At 42.0% G+C, this 14,711-nt stretch overlaps 1 protein-coding gene across 1 annotated transcript in view; it reads right to left on the reverse strand.

Moving 5' to 3' along the window:
- The window catches only part of SYNE2 (spectrin repeat containing, nuclear envelope 2), a 178,975-nt gene that overhangs the window by 143,638 nt on the left and 20,626 nt on the right, over positions 1–14,711 (reverse strand). Inside the window, 11 exon segments of the mRNA XM_009891211.1 lie at positions 2,541–2,752; positions 3,983–4,138; positions 4,287–4,421; positions 6,780–6,953; positions 7,223–7,381; positions 9,169–9,342; positions 10,613–10,777; positions 10,947–11,134; positions 11,294–11,390; positions 13,081–13,237; positions 13,940–14,052. Coding sequence (XP_009889513.1) covers positions 2,541–2,752; positions 3,983–4,138; positions 4,287–4,421; positions 6,780–6,953; positions 7,223–7,381; positions 9,169–9,342; positions 10,613–10,777; positions 10,947–11,134; positions 11,294–11,390; positions 13,081–13,237; positions 13,940–14,052 — 1,730 coding nt within the window.

Consider the following 14,711-nt stretch of genomic DNA (forward strand, 5'->3'; position numbering starts at 1 on the left):
TCCAACTCTCTCAGCCTGTCCTCATAGGAGACGTGCTCCAGCCCTCTGATCATCTTTGTGGCCCTCCTCTGGACCTGCTCCGACAGGTCCAGGCCTTTCTTATGTTTGGGGCTCCAGAGCTGGACACAGAACTCCAGGTGGGGTCTCACAAGAGCAGAGTAGAGGGACAGAATCTCCTCCCTTCACCTGCTGGCCATGCTTCTTCTGATGCAGCCCAGGACATAATTGGCTTTCTGGGCTGTGATTGCACATTGCTTGCTCGCGTTGAGCTTCTCGTCCACCAACACCCACAAGTCCTCCTCCTCAGAGCTGCTCTCAAGCCATTCTCTGCCCAGCCTGTATTTGCCCTTGGGATTGTCTGACCCACGTGCATGACCTTGCCCTTGGCCTTGTTGAATTTCATGAGGTTCGCACAGGCCCACCTCTCAAACCTGTCCAGCTCCCTCTGGATGGCATCCCTTCCCTCCAGCGTGTCCACTGCACCACACAGCTTGGTGTTGCTGGCAGACTTGCTGAGGGTGCACTCAATCCCCCTGTCCACGTTCCCAACAAAGGTGCTAAACAATGCTGGTCCCTGTACCGACCCCTAAGGAACACCATTTGTCATTGGGCTCCACTTGGACATCGAGACATTGACCACAACTCTTTGAGTGCGACCATCCAGCCAATTTCTTGTCCACCGAGTGGTCCATCCATCAAATCCCTGTCTGTACAATTTAGAAGCAAGGATGTTGCATGGGACAGTGTGCAATGCCTTGCAGAAGTCCAGGTAGATGACGTCAGTTGCTCTTCCCTTATCCACCAGTGCTGTAACATTGCTGTAGCAGGCCACCAAATTTTTTAGACACTATTTTCCCTTAGTGAAGCCATGTTGGCTGTCACCGGTCACTTCCTTCTTTTCCATGTGCTTCAGCATAGTTTCCAGGGGGATCTGCTCCATGATCTTGCTGGGCACAGAGGTGAGACTGACTGGCCTATATTTCCCCGGGTCTTCCTTTTTTTACCTTTTTAAAAATGGGGGTTGTGTTTCCCCTTTTCCAGTCAGCGGGAGCTTCGTTAGACTGCCATAGCTTTTTAAATATGAGGGATAGTAACTTCTTCCGCCAGTACCCCCATCACCCACAGATACATCTTGTCAGGTCCTATGGACTTGTGCACCTTCAGGTTCCTTAGATGATCTTGAACCTGAACTTCTCAAGAAGTGGTTGGTTCACTCTCCCAGTCCCTGCCTTTTTCTTCTGCTTCTCGGTCAGTGTGGCCAGAGTTGTTGCTGGTGAAAACTGAGGCAAAAAAGTCATTGAGTGCCTCAGCCTTGTACCTATCCCAGTAACTAGGTCTCCCATTTCCTTCCAGAGAGGGCCCACATTTTCCCTAATCTTCCTTTTATCACTGACCTACCTGTAGAAGCTTTTCTTGTTGCCCTTGACGTCCCAGGCCAGATTTAACTCTATCTGGGCTTTAGCATTCCTAACCTGATCCCTGGCTGCTAGGACAATTTCCCTCTATATCCCTCCCAAGCTACCTATCCTTGCTTCCACCCTCTCTAGGCTTCCTTTTTGTGTTTGAGTTTGTCCAAGAGTGCCTTGTTCATCCATGCAGGCCTCCTGGTGTTTTTGCCTGACTTCCTCTTTGTTGGGATGCATCACTCCTGAGCTTGAAGGAGGTGATCCTTGAATATTAACCAGCCTTCTTGGGCCCCTCATCCTTCCAGTGCTTTATCCTATGGTACTCTGCCAAGCAGATTCCTGAAGAGGCCAAAGTCTGCTCTCCTGAAGTCCAGGGTAGTGAACTTACTGTGCTCCCTCCTCGCCACCCTAAGGATCTTGAGCTCTACCATCTCATGGTCACTGCAGCCAAGGCTGCCCTTGAGCTTCACATTCCCCACCAGCCTCTCCTTGTCAGTGAGAACAAGGTCGAGCAAAGCATCTCTCCTTGTTGGCTCCTCCATCACTTGGAGAAGGAAGTTATCATCAACACATTCCAGGAACCTCCTGGATTGCTTATGCCCTGCTGTGTTGTCCCTCCAACAGATATCTGGACGGTTGAAGTCCCCCATAAGGACTAGTGCTTGGTCAGATGGCCTGTAGCAGACCCCCACTATAATGTCACCTGCCCCTGCCCTCCCTTCAATCCTGACCCACAAGCTCTCAGTCAGCCCTCATCCACCCCCAGGTGGAGCTCCACGCGCTGGTCTTTGACATAGAGGGCAACACCCCCTCCTCGGCTCTCCTGCCTTTCCTTCCTAAAGAGCCTGTATCCTTCCATTCCAACACTCCAGTCATAGGAACCAATCCACCATGTCTCCATGACATGGAAGCTAATGATTAATTTATGACATCTTGGCTAATGATTAAAAACAGTGTAGCTCTGTTGAAGAGCAATCAAACATTATACTTGCTAGTTTATGAATGTAATACTAAATGTTTAAATGTACAGTTGCCCACAGTAATGTACTTGGTGGTACATTTACAATATCATAAAATCTATCCATATATCTGATTTCTATGAAGCTACAACACATCATGCACTTAGTCACCCACTCTTTCTTAGATGATTGTCCTTTTCCAGCACGAGACAGCAGGGCCGTGTAAGTATCTGCCACAATTTGTTGAAGCTTTTCTAGCTTTTGTTCACAGTCTGCAGTCAGTGTCTGTATGCCTGGGACAGTTTCTTCTGACAGTCTTCCCAATATTTTAAGGTCTTCTAATGACTTGCTAAGTTCCCTCAGGCTGCCTTCGTGTGAAAAAAAGGCCTAAGCAAAGAAAAGCAATATAATATAATCATATTAAGTCATAAGAATATGCAATTATTCTCATACTTTTTTTTTTTTTTTCTATTTCCATTGTCTTCTCGGATGAGTGCACGTAAAGCATAAGCTGTCAAACTAAGAGAGAAGCATTTATTTCTCCTTGATTCTTTTTCAGATAGAGCCAGGAAAAAAATAAGGATTTCTGGCAATATGTTCCCCAGCTGCATTCACAAGACTATGCTGACTGTTGTTTGATTTAGAAATTTGTTATATTACTACAATTTTAGCTACTTTGGTCCCAAGTCCTCTTCACACTGACATCAGAAATACATGTCCCACTGACTACAGAAAAAGTAGAACTAGAAAATTTATTTAAAATATTCCCTATCAACAATTATACCTGCCAGGGTGAAATCAATATCTACTAAAAATCTAACAAAAATATGAGCAGAAGGAATGCACCTGAGAACACTTATTTCTCTTCACTTTTGCATATGTAATATTTGCTGAATATGAACCCATGAGAAGTAAAGACTAAAACTCCACTGAATTCAGTGGAGACCAGGATTGCATCAGGAGAGAAATTTCCTACCCTTGTAAGTGGTGAACTGGCCACACCAATGCATCTCAAAGAGGAAGATGAAGGAAAATGCTAGAAGCAGTGAAGTATAAAACCCATTCCTTATGGAACATGTAAGAATCACGATGACTCATCCTGGCAAGTGAAACATGAATGTCTTAGTCTAACTTAGTCTAACTCTGTGGGCATGTCCCTGCCCATTTATACGCAGCACAAACACACAGGTAAAGTGCAGCTATTGCACTGTGAGAAGATGCTCTCACCTGAAGGCACCTAACACCAGCTATGCAACTGTAACAAATCAAGGGAGTCAGAAAACACATAATAATTTCCTATTTTAACACTTTACACAGCTAAATCTGTTTTAATGCTTCAAGGCTCTCTTAAAACAAAAACAAAAAAAAAGGAAAAAAGATACCATCCACATAACAAGGAGGTAATTTTAAAAGTCTGCAAGGAGGCTAATATCTGAAGTCAAAAAAGGTAAAGAAATAATTTGGTTGGCCTCTTTGTTCTGTGTTTGCATAACACCAAGCACAAGGGCCCTGTTCCACAAACGCAGGCTGCAAAAAGGTACCTAAAAAGGAGCAAGAAGGACAGACAAGGCATTCACAAAGAAAGGTAGGTGAGCAGAAAAGGAGTGTGGCAGGTACCTCATGTTCCTTGATGAGCCCTTTGGTTTTATCCATACTTAGGAGTTTCTTCTCTTTGCCTAATTGCTTATTGATTTTTTTTAAAGTTGCGTTAAATTTCTTTTTTTCCCTTTCTACTATGAGCTGGACACAGGATATAATTTCATTGTGAACTGCCTGTAAAATTCAAAACACATTATCCCAGTGAGATGGTATTACACAGCAAATAAAAATATCAGAACATATTGTGACAAAAAAATTGATTCTCAAAGATGCCAGGCCTAATGAGAACAGACAGTGGGTTCTCCTTCCTGTATTATCTCACCTCCCATCTTTTACGAACATCTTTACTCTTTTCTTCCACTACCAGCTTTTCGTGATCAGAGGAAATATTTTTCAATTGTTCAGCTGCCTTCAAAAATTTGTCAAGAACTTTATTGCCCAGAGCATTAAAAGCTTCCTGCAAGAAAAGCATCACAATGAAAAACAAACAGAACTGAATGTAGCTTATTTACATAATAAAATTATATCAGTAGCATACAAAAACCATGGACAAAGCATGTATACATTGCATGTATGGGCTGTGATGGCCCCTGGACGGGTGAGTACGAAGACATTCTCTACCCTTGCATACCCGCAGACAATATCAGTGTAGGCTTTTTGGAGAAAAGCAAATGTTGTCCTTGTAGCCCTCTTTTAGGGGCAAATTTGGTATCAAAGAAGAAAGATTAAGTCCCTGAACTTCGCATGATTTCTAGGGAATATATGCAGCCATGTCACATGCCTGTCAGAAAGCGGGTGAAATGTCTGCACCAGTGTGATGGGACTCTATGAGATGGCCTGGAGGGAGGCTCTGCGCTGCTCCCTGCACATGGCCGCCAAGGATTTGCTCTGCAAGATGAGGAAAAATAGATTTAGGGCACTCCAATTTTTGATACCTCACAAAGGACTCCTTTAAGAGGTCCACTGGAGATCCCACTGATGGGAAAAGGGGAAACACAACTCCCACTTTTAAAAAGGTAAAAAAAGGAAGACCCAGGGAAATATAGGCCAGTCAGTCTCACCTCTGTGCCCAGCAAGATCATGGAGCAGATCCCCCTGGAAACTATGCTGAAGCACATGGAAAAGAAGGAAGTGACCGGTGACAGTCAACATGGCTTCACTAAGGGAAAATAGTGTCTAAAAAATTTGGTGGCCTGCTACAGCAATGTTACAGCACTGGTGGATAAGGGAAGAGCAACTGACGCCATCTACCTGGACTTCTGCAAGGCATTGCACACTGTCCCATGCAACATCCTTGCTTCTAAATTGTACAGACAGGGATTTGATGGATGGACCACTCGGTGGACAAGAAATTGGCTGGATGGTCGCACTCAAAGAGTTGTGGTCAATGTCTCGATGTCCAAGTGGAGCCCAATGACAAATGGTGTTCCTTAGGGGTCGGTACTGGGACCAGCATTGTTTAGCACCTTTGTTGGGAACGTGGACAGGGGGGTTGAGTGCACCCTCAGCAAGTCTGCCAGCAACACCAAGCTGTGTGGTGCAGTGGACACGCTGGAGGGAAGGGATGCCATCCAGAGGGAGCTGGACAGGCTTGAGAGGTGGGCCTGTGCGAACCTCATGAAATTCAACAAGGCCAAGGGCAAGGTCATGCACGTGGGTCAGACAATCCCAAGGGCAAATACAGGCTGGGCAGAGAATGGCTTGAGAGCAGCTCTGAGGAGGAGGACTTGTGGGTGTTGGTGGACGAGAAGCTCAACGCGAGCAAGCAATGTGCAATCACAGCCCAGAAAGCCAATTATGTCCTGGGCTGCATCAGAAGAAGCATGGCCAGCAGGGGAAGGGAGGAGATTCTGTCCCTCTACTCTGCTCTTGTGAGACCCCACCTGGAGTTCTGTGTCCAGCTCTGGAGCCCCAAACATAAGAAAGGCCTGGACCTGTCGGAGCAGGTCCAGAGGAGGGCCACAAAGATGATCAGAGGGCTGGAGCACGTCTCCTATGAGGACAGGCTGAGAGAGTTGGAGATGTTCAGCCTGGAGAAGAGAAGGCTCTGGAGAGACCTTATAGTGGCCTTCCAGCACCGAAAGGAGGCCTACAGGAAACATGGGGAGGGAGTCTTTACCAGGGAGTGTAGTGATAGGATGAGGGGCAACGGGTTTAAACTGAAAGAGGGTAAATTTGGCTTAGATATCAGGAAGAGGTTCTTTACTGTGAGGGTGGTGAGGCACTGGAACAGGTTGCCCAGAGAAGTTGTGGAGGCCCCATCCCTGGAGGGGTTCAAGGCCAGGCTGGATGGGGCTTTGAGCAAGCTGGTCTAGTGGCAGGTGCCCCTGCCTGTGGCAGGGGGTTTGGAACTCAATGATCTTCAAAGTCCCTTCCAACCCAAACAATTCTATGATTCTATGATTTTGAGATCAGGCACTTTCTTTAGCAGTGAATCACTAGGAAAAAGATGTGATTCAATATTTATAATCACACTTTTAAAATGTGTCCAAGAATTCAGGCATGTGATTCTTGATGGGAATATTAATTATTAATCAGGCAAACAAAATGGCTGTAGTTCAGAACATGATGATTTCTGGTGGGATGATCGAGTAAGTTTAGGCAGGGCACTGAATACTGATTTACATTTCTTCATTCAAGCTGTCTGCTGAGTTAATATACGCTACCAGTGCTAAATCAAATAGCTGAAAAAAAGCATTAATAGCTACCAGAAAAAATAATTCTGATATTTTTTTCACTATGGTACCTTAGCCTTTTAGATACTAAATAGCACTAAGAAATTCTCAAATTCAGTTGGCTCAGAAAACAAACCCACCTCATATCTTGAAATACGTTCTTCAGGACTTAATTTTTCACTGACAAGCTGCACAGCCTTTGAAATGGAGGCCTCAAGTTCTTTCTGGGATTCTTCAAAATTGAGCAAAGCCTCCTTCTCTGAGGGTCTCTTCTCAGATTTGGACAAGATGTTGTTCATGTCACCCAAGACAGCCTTAGAAGAAAAAGATTCTTCAGAATATGCCTTAGTGTCAGTAATTACACACAGCTATTGCTTCATAACATCACTCAAGTTTTTCAAGTTGAGATACTGATCTTTGAAATGTTCTAGTTTTTGCCCCAGCAAGAGTCTGGGAGACTGATTCCAACAGTATAAACCCTTTTTTTATTTTACATCAATGAAAAAGAGTCTTCCTAATCACATAATGCTAAAATTAGAGACATCTGTGTGTATAAAGTACAATAACAATAAAAAAGGAGTACCTCTATTTTGTCTCTGGCTTCTTTAATTCGTGTCTGCAGCCCAGTGGTGTAAGAATGCTGTTGGGACACCTGACTTGAAACATTTTGTGTCAGGGATTGCAATATCTCTTCTGCTGCCACAACTTGTTCTTGGCATGAGGCTCCCCTTTCAGCCAAGCTCTGGTTGAAGGAAAAGCATTAGAAGCTTCTACAGTATTTATGTCTTTTTGTTTAAAGTAACTGAATGAAAAAAACAACTTTGATCATGGATCATCAGTATTTGGTCAAGGAAAAATCTTATATTCCAGTTATGGTCAGTGCATTGCACTGCAAAATCTCTGCATAGAGAGAAAGAAGTCTGCTGCCATCCACAGGGGGTTCTGTTTGCTGAAAGTCTTTCCGTCAATGTGATACCTCCCGTGTTTTTGCCTCAGAGCCAATTAGAAGTATTTTTGAAACACAGTCTCCCATCCAAACAGCTCTCCAAATGAATGTACAAACCACACATTTGGATATGCATTGTCTGATTATGAAGTCATCCAAAAGTAAGCACATATCAAGGCTCAAATTTTCTTGCAGTATTCAGTACTAAAAGGCAGGAAGCAGCTGGGTATTTTGCATGCAAAAGTAATGCGCAATATTTAAATATTTATCATGAAATGTCATTATTAGAGCTGGCTTAATCTATGAATATTCAACACGTTTTCCTGTTTGAAGTTGTCAATTAGCATTCTTCTAATGATAATCGGTGCTTTATTCTGGATCTCAACCTAATGTACCACAGGTAATAAGCAACCTGATTTCTTCCGCTCACAGACACAAACATACAATACCAGTGACATTTTGGGGGGATGTATTTTGGGGTGTCTTTTGTTACTTCGCTGTTTTTAACAAACTAGTGTCATACTGCAAAATGAGACTTATTCTATAAACATAGGCCCACAATTACAAAAAGATGAATAGATTCTTTTCATAGGCTCACACTCCTAATTCTGTCAACTACATACAGGGCAAGAAGGCACAAACCAAAAGTAAACTAACACTAATTTTGGTTCACAGTTATTGTAGATGGATTTAATGTATCAAAGAAGATGTCAGTTTAATTTTAGCCCTTAGATAGAAGAGCTCCAATCAAACCTTCTTCTGGTAGACACCTTCCTACCATTAGATTATACTGGCCCTGCTGCAGAAATAGCAAAAGGCAACACAGGACAGTGCTTCAGCTTCCCCAGTGCAAAGTTTGGCACCTTTGTTCAGTCTCACCTTCACTGGCAGGTGAAGAAATCAGACTTTGTACTGAAGCTGCTGAGTTATATATACAGATTTCCCCCCACCATCTGCTAGGGGGAGGAAACAGTAACCCCTGGCAGAGAGACATGGGAAACAATAGAGATTAGTGGAAGTAAGAAGAAAGTCATCAGTGCTCATTGTGGATGTTTAGAGCAACTGCCTATAAGCTGAGATGCACAAATTACCCAGCATGCTGCTGAAAATAATTCAAGTATTCCAGTTTTTGACAGGTAAACCTTGAATAGAGCCAAGTTGTCCCAAACCTCCTCCCTGCACTGCAGGGTAGATGATAGAAAGCACGGTATGACTAGGGGAAATTCTCGACTTGGCACCTCGCAAAGTTTTAGTCTGCTGCAAATGCAGTGCTGGAGAGAGGGTAATTAATATCACTCAAGAGCAAGCTGCTGATCAGTGGCACCAACAGCACTTCATTGGCACCTGCTTGTCATCTGGACTCACTGATGTTGGAAGAATCATTTATAGCTGATCTGGGAGTGATCCTGGCAAATAACATCAAAACACTAGCATTGTCTTGAATTTTTACCAATGTTACAGCACAAAATCCACATTCATTTCTGCTTCACTGATGATGGCTCATTTTACCCCAGCCACTAATCTGTGCTGAAAGATAAGAATCTGATGAACAAGTATTTTAAGCAGTGTATTTCCATTTTCACCTGCAAACGTTCCTCCATCTCAGGTTGCACAGGCTCCTCATGACTGATCTCGCTAAGCAGGCGTCCAATCTCTCCTGCCCAGCTGTCCACACCTCCAAGGAGCTCTTCAATTTTCTCCAGGCTCCCAGGAAGCTCCCTGGTCTTTTCAGCAGCATCTGAGCTCTCTTCATCAAGCTATAAAGACAGAGCAGAGTAAGATGTTCATACCCATCATTGGTTCATGGGTTTCTCCACTATCCTCCTGCAACACAGTCACAACTTAGGTTACTTTCCAGCTTTTGCACCCAACAGGGAACAAAAGAGAAATAAATGCCAAACATACTGGTAAATACATCATATGAAGCTCAGTTCTTCAACCCTGAGAGCAGGTGGGACAGCACAACCTGTGCCCATATGGCCCACCCTCTCCTCTATAAAGCAAGCAGCCACAGCCACACTACGATGGTGAATAACTCCTGGGTTGCAGCATCCCCCAGCCTATGCCAGGGAATTGTCCAACAGAATAACAGCTGGTGTTGGTCAAATCCAGACCAGGGAGCATGCTAACAGTTTAATGGTACTGGCAGTCACAGGCGAGAGCTCAAACATTTGCCCTACGTTATAGCCATAATGTCACAAGCAATGCCAGAGAAATAACTCCTGAAGTCCTTCAGCCATTGTAACGGTGGAAGAGGCCTCTTTATCACTGCTTTCTGAATATAATTCCTAAAAGCATCTCTTACTGCAGGTATTTCTAGGAAACTCTGGATTTCCCTCACACTTGGGAACATGTTTCCTTTGATCTTCTTGCATTCTCATTAAGCTCATCTCCTACAAAAACATTTTAATTTTTCACCACCATTTATTGTCACAGCAGGACCTTTAATAAATGTCAATGAAAGGCTCAACTTAGAAAGTTAGGAGCTCTAATATTCCCAGGCAGAGCAAAAATGTTGTTCTTGTGAAAGCATTCTAGGAAACGTAATATATGTAACATTAAGCAGGTTGAATAGGAATTTACAGTAGACTAAAAACCTGTCAAGTGACCTGGTGTAAAGTTGCACAATCCTAGAAATATCTATGCAGCAATAATTACTCTCTACTAGCTGAGGCAGAGATTATACAATTTAGCAAAGGCTCCCAAGCTCTTAACAAATTGATTACTTCAATCTCTAAAACTGAATAAAGAGGTTTATCCTGCAATAAGATTTCCTTTTATAAGTGGTTTTATAATTTCCATTCAAAAAATCGAACATTTTCCATTGTGTCATAAATAGCATTTAACTGAGTCACAAAGACTTAAGAATAGGATGCCTCTGTGTATTCTCTATTCTTCCTGTTTTAAAACTGGCAATACCTAGTTGACCAAAAGATTTATTAATCTCTGATTAGCTAGCTGATAAGTCTAGAAAACATGATTTTGAAGGCTGCATACCAAGAGAGTCATACAAAACTAGTCACTTACAAAGTGTGTCCGCTTGATGAACTTAGCCCATCTCCTGTTCAGTTTCTTCAGTTCTTTGGCAATATTTGATCCAACCTGCTCTTTGCTGACTTCGATGAGATGGTTTCCAGCTTCATTTAAGGAACCATGAACTGAATTCCACTTTGCCAGGATCTCAGCAGGGATCTAGACAGAGGTACTGAAATCATTTAAAGCAGAACTCCGCCAAAAGTTTATTTCCAAAATGGGGAACAGAAAAGCAACAACAACAACAACTGTCATGTATAATGCTTTCCTTCCGGGAGGCTTCCAAGTATCTCTGTCTGTCATTACAAAGAGAACTGCAACCACATACCTCTTTTGGATGCTCATTTCTTTTTTCTTCCAGCCATGTCTTTAGTAAGTGGATGTTTTCTGTATAATTACTCCAGGAACACAGGACTTTCTGTAGGGTAGTATTTACATTGGAAATATAGTCTCTGCACATAGAAATCTTTGACTCCACTGTCTTAAAACGTTTGCTAATTTCTTGAGGATCTCCAGCTAGGACATCAAATAGGGAATATCGTTATACATTCAGAAACAGAGAGGTTGATTACATAGAAGCAGTATTTTACACAAAAAATAGTGGAAATTAAAACTGGTGACAGCACATCAGTTCAAAATAGAGGTCTTCATATCAGTTTATGTGCACAAACTTACCTAAGTCAGGATCGCGTATGGTTTTGTTTTTCAAATCTTCACAGATGTGAGTAGCAGTTTCTAGTTGCGTTTCAAGTCTCTTTTCTTCAATGAAATTCTGCCCAAAGTGAAAAGTAATTGGCATGGGTAAACTAACCCACATAAAACTAGGTAGGAAATGCAGCTTGGGATATATTTTTTTTTTTAACATGAGCCTATAACCTGCAGGTTAAATGTAAACTGAGCAAAGCCCATCCAGCAACTCACCTGCACCCTTTAGTCTGAAACAGACCTGATCTTTTTTCTGCTCATGCAGTGAGTAACTTAAATGGGAGTAAATTCCTGAATGCCACTGCCTCAGTCACAGCCACACATGAATCAGGACTGCTTATTTCAAAAACTTACAGCCCTAGGGCAATATTAAGAAATGGCATCTAGAAAAAGTCAGGCAATATTTAGTGACAAGTCAAAAAAGTGATGAAAGTGAAAGGTGGGTTTCCCTGCATACACAGAAGTATCAATGTGCCTCGTTCCTGCCACAGATCAAGTAAAACTGAGGATGGAAAGGATGAGAGAGTAAGAAATGGGAGCAGAGGAGGAGACTCGTGCTTTGAACATTCATCCAGGGAATGAGGGTCCATCCTCAGCCCTCTCTGTCTGGGCTGCATTTCACCCCAGAGCTCCCTACTCCTACAAATATCCTACCTAGCAGGCTACAAAACAACCTTTCTTGTGGCCATAATGGACCTGAGCCACCATGCCACCACTCAACCACAACCACACATCATGGTACCAGAGGGAGAGCAAGGAACAAGCCTTAAACTCCTTGGGAAAGTTCTATATTCTATCAACTTGGGAAAGACCACGAACCATGACTTTAGAAATAATACGATAATAAGTATTTATGAAACCAACTGAATTAAGAAACTCAGTGCAGATTAACTCTGTATTCCCTTCTCACCACAGGGTAAGGTTAACACTGCTCAGGAAAACTGATATTTTATACAACCTCTTGTTGCTTCCTTCCACAGTACTGACGGTGGTGAAATTCCCAGTAATTTAACTAGGAATTTGCCAGTCTGAAAAGGTTCTGAGAAACTCTTTAGAAATTCCACTAAGATGGAATTCACAAGGAGTCCCATAAACTGGAGATGGGACAAAACTGATGGCATCAGCATTTTCATCTCTCTGCCTCTATTCTTGATGCAACTTTGGCAGTATTTGGTGCAGGGTAATCCATCCCCTCCTGTAGGCCTACACGTGGCATCATTTTAATAACTTGAGCTCAGAAGCTGAGCTAAGCACAAAATATAACAAAACAAGACTTGAATAGTCACCGCAAAGCATACGGAGGTAAGGAAGATGGAAAAGGAAGAGGCAACAGCAAAAGGCAGTATTAGCCAGCACTGTGGGTAACTGTTGGTTTTGAAAACAGCAACTACAGAACTACCCCAGAGAGGTCTGAGTTAGGGAACAGCTGCTACTGCTGGCACTATAAAGAGTCTAGAAAGAAAGAGATCTTCCCAATAAAGAATAAAAAAGGGCAGAGAGAAAATTACAGTCACAACTCACTCTATTTCTTCGAACTGAAGAAAGAACTCTCACTCAGAGGAAAATGGGAAGACCTGGAGAAAGTTTCTATGGAAGTCTACCTGTCTGTCTTTGCATAAATCCCAGATCTCACAAGTCTACCATGCTTCTACCGACTATCATAGTATCTTCAGATGAGGACAGACACAAGCTTGAATCAAAGAGAAGTGGGGAAGAATAATTATTGTCAGGGTGTGATACATATATTTTAAACTTACATTCCAATTTTCCAGCAGTGATTCCACAGACTCCTTTGTCCCATATTTTATATCCCAGATATTTAGTTTTAACATCACCTCATTGGCAATAGCTGAGCACAGTCCATAGTGGTATTCAAGAAAGGTGTTGGAGTTTGTGAAACAAATATTACTAAATCTGCAAACAGTGAAACGTTCCAAAAGTTGAGTCAAAATAATTGGATATAGAAAGCATTAATGTATTGAGTTTTAAGCCTACAAATTCAGAATTACATATATGTAAACATTATTTTGTTATGACAGGAGTAAAATTTTAAGATAACAACAGTTCTTCTTTTTTTTTAAGTAGCAACAATTTTGAGTCAATATTGACTGCTCAATTTATGAAAAAAACCTTAAATGCCCAGAAAAGGGGCATCTATTATCTATATGTCAAAGGGTCTCAGGTGACGGACACAGATTCACCGGTCATTTTGAAAATACCCTCCAACAGCTATATGGGGTTGCACAACCTGTGGATCTCAGTGATTTTAAAAGGTGGAAATTAAAAATCAGAGAAAGAATCCCCACACCCAGAGAAATTTTACATTCAAAATATTCATATTTCCTACATCTAGTGGGTGTTTCCTATCCACACCAGCACAGGGCATCTGAAAAGGTCCTGTCAATGAGCTCCACTTTGTACACATAATTAGACATTCATTGCACCAATGAGTGAACCTGATTGCTCCACTTGACAGTTAATCTGTGCTTAGGTGGAAAATACTCTTTTTCTCCAAGGCATGGATAAATTATGTGCTTTGTTCAGAATAGCAGAACAAGTCAATAGCACAGCAAGAATACAACGTAGTCAAAGTAGAGGGAATTTGAGGATCACAACCTTCTTTTCATTTCCTCTAACTTTTCAGGCAAGACTAGTGGCATATTCTTCTCATCTTCATTCTTAAATGATTGAAGGGTGTCCAAGTGAGAATCAAAACAATCCATCAAGCCCTGGGAAGAAAAAGGCATAGTAAGCCATTCAATTTAATCTAGACTATTTCATCTGGGAACCTGCAAATCACCTGCCATTAGAGTGAGAGCTATTAAGAACTAGTCAGCACAAGGAAATCTTCCAGTGTCTTTACTTATTAAAGTACAATGAAAGTATTTACCTCATCACCTTCTAAAGCGTATATTTAGTGCAGTACTATCTGATTTCTCTTATCATTGAGCATCTAGTTAAATATAAGGAACATGAATGTACACTACCCATGCCATCAGATTTTTCTGCACTTTCGCTATCATCTTTAGTACAAAAAAGTGTCATTGTAACAGTTGCAAGATACTAAGTTATTCTTTGCTACGTGTTAACAAAGACTGACAGCAAAACCTGTTGAATATCAACATGTTATGTCACACTTCTTTAATACTTCATTTGACTGCTCAATAAATTTCCATCTAACACCATGCTGATAGCATATCACATTCAGCCTCTGATGGCCTGTATCACATGATTGGGGAACATTTTATGGGCGTGTGTCTCAGCATCAAATCGTCTATGTAAAAATAAAGCATAAAATGCATTGCACAGAATATAAGCATATTTATAAGTGGCATATAAAGAAATACACTAAAAGTTCATTTCTACGTAATAAAACCTGCCACAAAGC

This window comes from Charadrius vociferus, unplaced genomic scaffold (genome assembly GCF_000708025.1).
Source record: "Charadrius vociferus isolate BGI_N301 unplaced genomic scaffold, ASM70802v2 scaffold308, whole genome shotgun sequence".
Taxonomy (NCBI): domain Eukaryota; kingdom Metazoa; phylum Chordata; class Aves; order Charadriiformes; family Charadriidae; genus Charadrius; species Charadrius vociferus.